This window comes from Dromaius novaehollandiae, unplaced genomic scaffold, assembly GCF_036370855.1.
Source record: "Dromaius novaehollandiae isolate bDroNov1 unplaced genomic scaffold, bDroNov1.hap1 HAP1_SCAFFOLD_42, whole genome shotgun sequence".
NCBI classification, from domain to species: Eukaryota; Metazoa; Chordata; class Aves; order Casuariiformes; family Dromaiidae; genus Dromaius; species Dromaius novaehollandiae.
Genome location: NW_026991361.1, coordinates 2,505,147 through 2,517,462, shown reverse-complemented (window position 1 = coordinate 2,517,462; position 12,316 = coordinate 2,505,147). Strand labels below are relative to the sequence as shown.

The 12,316-nt window shown below is 35.4% G+C and overlaps 1 protein-coding gene across 1 annotated transcript in view; it reads right to left on the bottom strand.

Moving 5' to 3' along the window:
- Positions 1-2,935: 2,935 nt before the first annotated feature.
- Positions 2,936-12,316, bottom strand: part of LOC135326029 (kinase non-catalytic C-lobe domain-containing protein 1-like) — a 44,199-nt gene continuing 34,818 nt past the window's right edge. Inside the window, exons 18-27 of the mRNA XM_064503921.1 lie at positions 12,059-12,172; positions 11,498-11,645; positions 11,061-11,240; positions 9,136-9,351; positions 8,740-8,822; positions 7,381-7,531; positions 6,006-6,128; positions 5,835-5,894; positions 5,037-5,194; positions 2,936-4,819 (exon numbers count right to left, since the gene is read on the bottom strand). Of these exons, the coding sequence (XP_064359991.1) occupies positions 4,588-4,819; positions 5,037-5,194; positions 5,835-5,894; positions 6,006-6,128; positions 7,381-7,531; positions 8,740-8,822; positions 9,136-9,351; positions 11,061-11,240; positions 11,498-11,645; positions 12,059-12,172 (1,465 nt within the window). The 3' untranslated portion in view covers positions 2,936-4,587. The remainder of the gene's footprint in view (positions 4,820-5,036; positions 5,195-5,834; positions 5,895-6,005; positions 6,129-7,380; positions 7,532-8,739; positions 8,823-9,135; positions 9,352-11,060; positions 11,241-11,497; positions 11,646-12,058; positions 12,173-12,316) is intronic.

Sequence of the window (12,316 nt, the reverse complement as noted above, 5' to 3'; positions counted from 1 at the left end):
CTCCAATACTTTGCAATTGTGTGCACTACAGTCTAGCTTCTTCCCATTATTTCCCACGGTCCCAGCACTGGTTTAGACATCCAAGGCTACATATAAACTATCCCCATGTTGGGTTCAGACTAAAGCATGTCCTAGCCATCATTAGGAGGATACGTAGCTGTATGGGTAGAGATGCAAAACACTGCAGCATGTCCCTTGGCCTGGACATTCAAAGAATGAGACTGTTGGCAATATTTCTGAATATACCATTCTTGCAATTTTAGTTGCAGCCTAAGATGTCTAGTAAATTGCTAAGTATCTTATCTCAGGTGTTCGATGACATACTGCAGTTCCCCACATCTTCTTTCTTTAGGTTTCAACCTCTTGGTCAAATTATCTTTTATTTAAATAAACTAATTTAGAGGATGGTGCATTTCCTACAGTGATCTTCAACAGATGGAGCCCATTTTTGTCCTGCAATTTACCTTCGGGGAGCAAAGTTACTTTGCTGACATCTTCTGTGGATCTGTACACTCATCTCAGGAGTTGTCTGCTCTTTTTTGGCATTTTATCTTCAAGCTCTTTGCTCTTTCAGTTCCCTGCATTAAGAAATACAGAATTATGAAAACTGAAAAGTCCTTCAAACTTTTGTGATGCAGGAAATTCTAAATAGAGATCAGCAAGGTGGAACTGTTCATTCTCGCATATTTTTCAGAGAGTCAGAGTATGAAATCACAGCAAAACTCAATGGAACCTTCCACCATAAATATAGTCTTCATTGTTACTTAAAAAAAAATTACAAGATCACTTCGGAAAACCCTATTAATAGAAGTTATAGTGGCGGGAGTTCAGATGACTAGCAGAAAATGTTTTAGATTTATATTTACATCTTAATGATAACTAAATGAAGATAAAAAAATTATTTATAGGTCAGAAAATGTGTTAGTAATGCAGAGATGACCCAAAGATGACCACTCAGCTAATTACTGAGTTTGATTTATGGGGCGTAGTCTTTAAAATACTGCTCAAACCAGCATTTCCAAAGCTTAGAGATCCCTTCTAAAGGTCAACATAGATTTTAAAATAACTGTTTGTAAAGCATGCTTTGAGAAAGAAGCTTTGCCAAAAAAGGAGAAAAGCTCTTAAGAAAACACAATATGTAATTTCAAGGAATATATGCTTTGGATTGCATTTAAGCAAGTATGAGAAAGGAAAAAAAAAAAACCCACTTACCCGCACTCTTTACTTCATTTTAATATGAGCGATTGAAACAATCACAATCATATCTTTACCACTGAAAAAACGTTGCCAGCTTCCCTCCCTTCAGACTATAGCTTATTTGTTTGTTATTTAGAAATGGCTTTCCTAAAATTTGGATCCTTTGCAAATCACATACAATACTCAGAAGAGTTATAAAAGAGTCCCAGGAATGCTTAAAAAAACCCAATCTAATACACAAAGAATGCAGAATAGAGAAAAATAAAATGCAAAGTTCAGAACTGGTTAAAAAGTTTCCAGGGAAAGAGATTTGTCAGAACCATGAATCTGTGTTGATTCATGAAATATTTTCCAGTTTCCTGGGTTGGGCTTCTATGAAATAACTCATAGGATCCAACAGAATTCAGTCATGTTTCCTGGCTTCTAGAGGTGTTGGAGCTGTGCGTCCTGGAAACTCAAATATAAAGCTTTCAAATGCACGTAGTGTAGCTAGGACTTGGTACCCAGGTCTCTACCTAGCAGAAGGCCTAAAAACCCCAGGGATTCTGGGGACAGACACCCGCGAAGGGAAGCAGGAAGAACACCAGTGTCACCGAGCAACTGCAAAGCAAGGAGCACATTTCATTTCAGAAACTCCATGGGTCACTGTTTGAAAAATAATCAACGTAAAAACAAGATGAGGGATGAGAGTGGAAAATGGAGAAGAAATAGGAGAGCTAGTGGCAGTTCCAGGTTATAGAACCACCTCATTTTTTCCAAACATTCTCATTTGATATTGGAACGGGAACATGGGGTAGACTGCATGCTCCTTCAATTATGCATTACTGACACGAAGAAACTTTTGTCAACTAAATCATACTGAACTTGTTTCTTTGACAAATTTTGTCCTTCATTTTGTTTTAAAAGGACATTCCCAACAAGGAAAGGAAACTTTATCCCCATCCCTCCTACAAGTTACTCATAAACAAACAATACAGTTAGATGCTAGACATAACTTTATTCAGAAATCTGTGTCATATAAGAGGTGCATACATCAGTGTTCATGGACAAAAGCAGACCAGTTTTCTTGTAAAACTGCGATTTTTTCAATAGCTATTTACATTATTTTTTATTGTGGGGTGGTATCTAAATAGAAAATCTTAAATATCTGATTGATGAGAACACCCCAAAGTAGTACCATAATGCAATCATATGCATTTACAGCAATACCAAGTCTGATACACTGAAGCATTACACAGAAGGTAAGAAATGATTTTTAAATGCTTGAATAGCACCAGTTATTGTCATAGAAGAAACATAATATTTTCTAGATGTAGTAATTGTTTTAAATCCTGATCAAAACTGTAACAAATATATGAGCTAAATATCATGGGTGCAAAATGCAAATGCTAAGTAAAACCAGAAAAGCAATTTCAACAGTCTGACTGACAACTGTATCCAATGCATTTACTAAGATCATGTGATTAGAAAGTTTTGTGGAGTTCTTTGCATTAGTTAAGATTATGCTACTTTAAATTTTACTGTCTTTCAAAGGCAAGGCGTGGCTTTAAGTGAGTGGTAAACTTTCATTTGAGAAAGCAAAGCAAATAATTAAAAATAAAAAAATTAGAATAAATGCATATAGATCAAATATTATGTGAAATTTATGCCTGATGATAGCATTATCATTGACATTCTTGCATCACTGTATTACACAAAGATAAGAGGTAATCATTAAGTGTTTTTACAGTTGAGAATTTTAGAGAAATATTATTAAAATAACAACACATTCTACTTCCTAGGGGTAAGTCAGGATACTACAATTAATGACAAGATAAACTTACATATATGTATCAAAATAATTCATCTTAAAAGTAGAACAAATGCAAGAAAATCCTGCTGGGGACTGAGTTCTACAATTGTTTAAACTAGTAAGACAGCACAAAAGTTAGTCTGGTGTTAATATATTAGCATGAATAAGTTACTGAGGTATTTAATGGAAAGAACTGGCACAAATTGTGTTTGACTGAGAAAGAGCAGAAGCAAAAGGCTTGTGTTCATATATATTGCCATTATTGATAAGAGAAAAGGAGAAGCTTTCCTCTTCAACATTGAACAAGCTACAATTTAACACGCACATGCATTTCTGTCAAACGCAATACTACAGTTTGCAAAACACTAAAGATGTGCACATTCCCATTTCTTATTTCATTATCTTTCCCCTCAAAAAAATATTCCAGTGCAGTTAGTTCACATTGCTCTTTCCAAAATATCTTTTTTCTTCATTTTTCTAAGAAACTACCTTCAGGATAGAGCTTATTTTAGCTGTTTCTTGCCCTTCCCTATCTCTCTTTGAGTACTACTAGTCTTCACTCTGATAGAAATACTTGTATTTGTAAGCAACTTGTAGGTTTAAAGTCTTGGCCTTGCATAAACCTTGGTAGCTCAACAAACTTTCTAGCAATATCGTCCAATTTCATTGGCATTTAGATGGCCTTGTAAGCATAAGCTCTATAAATATGTTAGCACCAAAGTTTCACAAGATGCAGATCCAAATTTCACACACAGTTATCTTTACTTAGTGCTGTTGCAGCATTACAGTCTAGTAAAGTAATGTCAGGAGCAAAAGCTATAATCAAATGTGTGCACATACGTACACAAATCAGCAAAGTGACTCTTGCACCAAGTACAGACAGAAACAAGCAATTTCACATCTGCCACAAAGGCAGAACCAGAGCAACAAAGTGGTAATATTTAGATTCAGGTCTTACTTTTATTTGGAAACAGGTTAGTTCAATGGCATTAAAAGCAAACCAAAATGTTTCAGCATGGCATTCCTCTCCTTCTTTAGTATGTTTGAAGAAAAAGATGGCCAATTATTTAAATCAAGTATAGTTTTCATGAAACACGCCATAACAGAAAAAACCACCAACAGTTAGAGGATAGCAGAGGACTTGTGCCCCTGAATTATATGCACACTGTGACAGGGTACAAATGCACTATGTTTTTATAAAAATATATTCAACATCTAATGAACTACACTCTGAACTCTCCTAGGCCAACTTTGCAACAGAAACCGTGATTTTAAGTTCTTTCCACAGTATTTCTTCCACATTTGTTTGTGGACTAATTATTTTTCTGATAAAGAACAGTGACAGAATGAGTTATCCTTTTCATCTATACCCTCTCTTTACTTTTCTCTTTATTTTTATCCTTTTGATAAGTCATCCAGGAAATCCAATCTCATTAGACAGTGTTTTACAATTCCATGTTAAGAAATATATCCATTTCAACTTGAGATAGTATGTTGAAATTCACTTCACTTAACTATTTGCTTGGGAATTGGTCCAGGAGATGTAGTCAACTTAATGCAGTTTTACACTTGGCATAGAACAGATAAAATGCAAATAATTACTGAAATGTTGCCTTCATCCTGCGCAGTGTGTCTTGAATTTTTCGAGAATGCTTTTCTGCTGGTATCTGATGGAAGTTGGCACAGTTGTCAGCTGCCAAGGCAGAAATGTCTGCATCTTTAAAACGAGTTATTCTTTGTCTGAGGTAAGACTGCAGCTTGAAATCTGGTGTAAATGTATAGGGATTCTCTTGAAATGCATGAACTTGGCTCACAACTTTTGCAATATTTCTTGAAAGAAAATATGGGAAAAAAAGATTATTTTGTTTTGCTGCTGATGATAAAACTTTACATTCAAAGGCACAGAGCGTTCACTTCTATATCTGATGTCAAAATGATGCAATGATTTAAACCGCTAATGTGAAATGCTGTGTTTCCTCTTATTACCTCATTAGACCATATTCTGTTCTAAAAATTTAGGTGATATACATATAATTAAAATAGTTACCTAAGTTTAGTCCACTTGTGAGCTCCATTTGTCATCGTGAATCCTCCAGTTTCAAGCTGTTGGACATGCATAGCCAAAACATGGGCTGATGGAATTGTTGGATGTGTTTTGAACCTTTCTCCTTCCATCAAACATAAGCTGTCACTTTTTAAAAACACCTGGTTTAAAAATGTACACAAACAAATCTCAGGTTTAGTGTCACAGCAGGCTTTATAAGAAGGTCTCCATTTTATGTGTTTAGCACTACATATTTATTTGTAATGAATTTTAACTTTTGGCATTGCAGTTGAAGAAAACACTTTAAATTAATCTGGTGGCAGACATTTTAAAATACGGAACTAAAGAAAGTAACTTCAATCAAAAGATATCCCAAAAGAGAATTCTTGATGTTTCTAATCCACAGACAAAATTATATCTTAGAATTTTTCTCTAGGTTTCAAAATCAGATAGATCAATGAGGGAATGCCTGTGATAAGAACAAACACTTAAGGTTGTTCAAAACAGATTAGAGTCACAAAACTCCTGCAGAAATCAAAAGAAAAAGTGTATATCCTAAATTGCTTTGAAATGTCTTTTTTTTTAGCCACATAGGATACATTTTTAAGAAAAATACGGAGATGAAAATTAATGTTAACTCTGGACTAATCAAGAGCTAACAGTCTTAAATCAAATTAAAATCTCCTTAGTAGCACAAAATAATCATTTTGGCTTTTATCCTGCAGAGGCACCCATGTAGGCAGATCTCATATCTTCTCCAACCCCCAAGGAGTATTTTACATTAAAGACTTTATACTATACCTCAACAGCCTTGAGTTCTTCCATTATTTCAGCTACTTTTGCAGGTAAAATTTTCCATGCCTTCCAATAAAACAAAATACAGTTTTGTTATTCACATTACTCTCCGTATCAGAACAAGATTATGTTTAAACAAAATAGTTACAGAAAAGAGTCCCAAAATGTATCACTTACTGGTAACTGTCGAACAATAAGATTTTCCAAGCCTGCTAAGATTTGCATCGCAGTGGCAAAATTTCTTTGTTCATAGCAGGATTTTGCTATAAGAAGAAATTTTGATAACAAGCTCACCTGCAGCTGGAAAAAAATATTAAGATACACAATTTTTTTTAGAGCTCATGTGTGTTTGGAAGCTATCAAATTCAGTCAGTTGCTAGTAAAAAGCTTAATCTGGGTACCACTTTATTTTGGAATTAGAAAGTAGTTCTACTGATTTCGTGGGGATAAAGTACCCTTGCAAGTAGCGAGTGGTGCTAAGACTCACACCCAGTGCTTATCACCAGTAATTTCTTGATTCTATTGCTCTTGCAAGGCTGGAAAGAAGCACTAGAAGAAAACAGCAGAGAGAAAGCAAGGGACTAACACGACACTACTCACTGAAAATCATTCATATATAGTGTCTACTGAGTACCTTGAAAGGTTAGCAAAACATGCAGACTTTATATGACCAACCAGTGCTGTACTGCCTGTCAGAAATATAAACTGTGAGCTATATATTGTGATTCTAGCAGATTATTTCTTCTCCCAGGATTTGTTAAAAACTATTTGAATTGTTCATTTCACATATATGTTTCTGAGAAATACTATAAATTGGGAAGCCAAATAAAAACCCAGAAGATAACCCAACAGAAAGAGTGATAAGGGAATTCAGAGGTTTGGTCTCTGATCCCTTGAATCCACAGAAACAACTGTGGATAGATGTAGACTCAGATTTTTCATAGTGATTAGAAAGGAATCATCTGGTAGCAGCCTAGTAGCCATTGAAACACAGATTTACTAAGATATTACTCCAGTAGTCAGTTCAGAAGTCAAAGCATAAATCAAGTTTAAGGAGTGACCTTCCGTTAAACCTTCCGTTAAACAAGAAGGTAGATAAGCGATGCACGCAGTTCTGAAATTTCAGTTAATCACAACAGTCAACAGCTGCTTGGTTTTGACAGAAATAGTAACTGGCCAGACAGAAATCTAATTACTCCTCGAATGTGCTACTACATAAATCTACAAAGTGACTGGAAATAAGAAAATTAGATGAGGAGGAGGAAAAAAGAGATGCACCTTCTTTCAGAATTTGTCATCAAAATTGTTGACTGTAGTAATATATCCCTCTGTCACTATTTTTTCTGTCACTGAGGTTTCCCTGTTAAAGTCTGACTTCTCTTATCCTTAGGCAACTAATTTCTTATATTCTATTAAGTTTTCAAACCTGCTACTACAAAACATCAAGCAGACCCTCCTAGTGACAATAAACCAAACTGCTGACAGTCCACTGACAGGGACAGAAAATAGGTAACAGTTTCATAATTAATAATATAATAAAACTATGACAAACCTTTGAAGTGTGACACGTTACAATTTCAGCAGCAACCCAGGTACTGATACTGTCTGCATTTCTTAACAACTGTAGAAGATACTGGTCTTGTACACACTTTGACAGAAACAAATTACAGACTTTAAGTGAAACTGCCTCAGTCAAAACAGCTCTATGAAAAGGGTGGGGAGAAAAAAAAAGGCAAAAATAAGTAATGCAGATACTGGATTTGTAAGGAAAAATGTCAATTTCTAACCATTTAAAATAACTTTGCAGTGTTTTCAATCTTGATTTTTAAAACTTTTTAAAAAGTACATGGTGAGATATGTTACTTATCTTAAACCTTAAAATTACTTATTAATAAATAAATAAATATCTTAAAATTACAAGATAAGCATATGTAATTACAAGATAAGCATGTGCAGCATACACTTCTGTATAAAAAGACACCTTCACACTTGTTCCTGAAAAAACAAATTTGTTCAAGCGGAAAAACAGCTAACACACAAAATAACAGCGAGAATCCAAATGCAATAAAACCTGAAACCACATAAGAAACCGAGCCTGAAAGGGCATAAGGCTACATCTATGCTATTCAACAATGGGCCAGTGGCTGTTCTCTGGTCCTGACACCCAGCGGCACCACAAGTTCCTTTCCCCATGCCTCCACCCCAAATCAGTATAAACCAGCTGATCTTGCCTCTGACATTCAACAACTTATACAAGAAGATCTGATTTACATGGACCTTCCCCATTGTTAGCCTGAAAATTCTACTACATTTAGTATAATTAACAAGTACTAATCAGAAGCTAGCAGAATCCATTGGGTATGTAAGAACTAGACCTCAATCAGTTATAATTAAGAGCCCATGTGGCTGGATGAAAATAATAATTACAGTTGAACAAATAATTTAAAATTTGTAATCACTCTATAGGAACTATAAGAAAATTCTTACGTATCTGTGAACATCAGCAGCTGTAACAGCACAAAATGAATAGTCACGGAGATTATACATGGATATAGTTGCCAAGTAGCCTGCTTCAGAAACCATTACAATTTTCTCCCCACAAAATAAATCCTCCACAAGGCCCACAACATAAATTTTCCCTAATACTTTGGCGTGACTTACTTTAGATTTCAAGGAAATCACTTTGCATATGTGAGCTACCACACATATGTACACACATATGTAGCTACACACATATACATATATATAAAATCTCCTGAAGTTCAAAAACACATGTAAAGATAATATCTACTCTGAGGAAAAACAGAAAGTATTTTAAAAGTTTCTCTCTTCCTGGATGTATTAAAGGTATAACATGAACTATTGTGCATCAACAGAATAGAGCGATGGTTAAAACATGCAATGTACTTACTTTTGGGAAGCCACACATTTGTCTTTAACACCAAGTGCTCTTGAATTTAGAAAGTGTACTGGATGGCATTTATGAAATATTTCCTAAACAAAAAGAACAAGATACATCCTGTTGTTAGAGCTAGCAATCCTTTTAAAATGCTAGAGGATAAAAATGACAGAAATTTCTTTTCTTCACAAAATTTATCACAGGCATCAGTGCCTATGAATCGAGTTAGCCATTCTAGATTTCACTGTAGAGACTTGGAGAAAAATGGAGTATTATAATTCCAAGCATTACGAAATAGTGAAAGCCCACTCAACTTGCAATAAGGTTGGAAAACAGTAAAGAAAAGAGGCTGACTATAAAGTAAGATGTGCATTATTGGTACTTCCAAGTGAACCCAGTCCTTTGTACCTGTTGTAGCAATGTCAGCTGACAACAAAGCTGTTGCACACTGTATTCTGTTAAGAGATATGGTTCCACTTCATCTGCTTTAGCAAAGGAAACCGGGAATTCTTCTGTAAAATTGTGATAGCATGGCTTTGGCAAAACGGATGAAATAGTGTACAGTCGCTGTCTCTGATGATGGGCAATTGGTCCCATGCCTTTGGAAAGCTTCCAGTTGAAGTTCTGCGGACTAAAAAAGGCGGCCAATGTTATGTCTCCTGTTCTCTAAGGCCAACGTTACGTCTCCTATTGATCTAACCTTCTGGAACACCATGTCAGAGAAAGACCTTTGGAAATGCAAAACTCTTTAGCTAGTCTTCAAGCTTACCCAGAGAGGCATACACTAACTGGTTTCCCCATACTGCTATTTTAGGTTAATATGATATGCACAGTCAATGAGCCTGAGCAGGAAGCTTCTAGATCTAAACCAATCTGTATTTAAAACAAACTTTTATGTATTCAAGCCTGTCAACATAAAATAATTTATGTTCTGGAGTTTTATATTTTACCTCTTACTATCTCTGGCACTCTTTTTGCTTGGAATCCAACAGCCCTGTGAAACAGATACTACATATGAGTGAAAATGTATGAAAGCTCATACAAAGGCTATTGCTGCAATCAGAATTAATGCATACATTATCGTTCTCTTTCCAGAGCACAGAGCACTTTCGCCAAATTCAAAAAAAATTAACATGAGGCCAAGTCAATGCCTTAAGATTATTCTTTACAACAACATTATCAGACTGAAAGGTAACTTGTTCTTTGGATTTTTTATTTTTTACAATTTTTGGTCAGGGCATGGATTTCCTCTGACCTTCACAGCTCTAGCGTGCAGTACTGTATATTCCAAATCATTATTCATTGACTTTGTTCAGCACAGACATCAAACTTTATTTTCAAACTTCTCCCCTGTATGACTTGCAATGAACGTCCTTCCAGAAGGTGAACTGTTGATCTCATTCTAGATCATGCTATTTTCCTGGGCATAATCTTGCAGTATTTCACTGTATGTTCAGTATGCCCTCTCTTCATTAACTCCACTGTTGTGATATCAACTGCTAATCACTGTGATACTAACTTCTAATCCTGATATTAACTTCTAATCACATACTGCTTGAAGTAACATTGCTCGTTTTTCCATTCTTTTCCCTTCTGTCTTCTGGTATCATTGTGATGCAACATCAATAAAAGAAGTCTGCTTTTTCCCTATTCTTTTTGCCCTTTATTGATTGAATCTCTGATGTACCCCATAGAATTTTGCAACTTTATCAAGACGGTGATCCCAAATTCAATTTGCACAATATCAATACATTCAACTTTCATATGCCACTCCAGTTACTCTGTGAATAGGACTTTTTTCGGGCAAAGGCTATAGTATGTTCCAGGTTCTGGGGTTACTTTTCACTAGCATACTCTATAAATGAGTAAAGACAGACAAAAGTGCAGAAGAGTTTTTGCTACAAGCTTGAAATTCTAGAAGGAAACCTTGCCCCTCACTGTTTTCTTATACTTCTGGTCTTACAAATGAAGATGTATATGTAATAAAAAGTATCAATAATTGCCAAGGGGGAGAAAAGGTTTCCCAGTAACTATGAATCACCAGCTAGTATCAAGGGTGAAGTGTTTGACTCCTCTCAGAATTTGGTTTATCTGATCTATTATTACTGAAACAGTTGACAGGGCACAGTTAAGGCTTCAGATGAGCTTTCTAGTTGTACAACTGTTTAAACCATAGAAACTTTCAGCAGACAAAGCACAGGTATATACATTTTTACAGAATCAGGGTCCAGCTCCTAAACTGAATACTCTGTTTTTGTTTTGTTTTGTTTTTTGTGAGAAAATAATATATGGAAAAGGTGCTGAATATACTACGATCTAAAGAAACCACATACCTTCCTGGAAACATCTTCTGAGAGCTTTTTACACAACGAATGTAATGCTTTTCTGTCCTCCTCACCCTCCTCTTCACATTTGTCCATGCTGGAGCAATGATAAGCACTGCCACTTTTCCTGGCAGAAGAATCCTCAAGCAATGACAACAAGCGCTCACCATAGCCATTTAATGGAGCAATCTGTAAATGGAATATAGATTAATAGAATATTGAACTGAATTTCCCAGAAATTATAAGCAAGATACAAAATACTTATAAGACTTGAGTCAGTCCAAAATCAGCTGTACTGAACATAGCTGTCAAAGACAGCAAATTTTTTTTGTACTTTACTTTTATTTGTACTTAAGACAGATTTTATAATAGCAGTGTCTCATACACCATAACTGACTTCAACTGACCTTTTTTTTCTTAAAGCTTCCAGCAAAATTCTGTCTTACCTTGGAAGAAATAAACTCTTTCAGAGTATACAAAAGATCAGTATTTGTTGCAAAGTCTACACTGTAGCAGTCTTCAATCCAAGCCTGCAGGATGTAGAAACTGCGGTTACATATTTTGGTAAATGATGTGGAAGGGTCCAGACTTGCACTGGTGAGAAGAAAAAGGCACTTATTGTACCAAAATTGATACCTTATTACAATTAAAAATAAATGTTGAAAAAACTGCAGATACTATATGGTTTTGACCGTACAATTAAATGCTTACGTTTCACATCTCTACAGTCTGTGACTCTACGGAAACAAAACTGTGGTTGTGTTTATGATCCAATATCGAACAATTGGCTAAAGCAAGATTCACAGAATTTAGAAGAAAACATTAAGAAAGCATACTGCCAAATATAGCACTTGCTCTAATTTCACTCTCACTTGCCAAGCCAGTCTTATAAAAACAACCATCAAAAACTAAAGTTCATTAAGTAGCTCTTTTCAGAAGCAGCTCTTTGCCATTAGAGGAAAAGCCAATTGTGCTTTGATAATATTTTTCACAGGAAGTTACTGTACCTGGATAAAGTGCTGCTGATTCTTTCAAGAAGAGACTGCAAAAACTCTTCTTGTGTGCAGAAATAACGAAAAGTGTAGAGAAACTGCTGTACGTAACCTTCCAAAAATGCATTTCTGTGAAGCACAAGAGAAAACTTCAGACAAGCAAGAACATGATTTCTTCTTGCAGTAGAGTACAGCAACAATAAAAATCCTCAAAACACCAGGAACTGGCAGGGATTTCAAATTCACAAGCTCTACAGGAAATTCTGATTCATT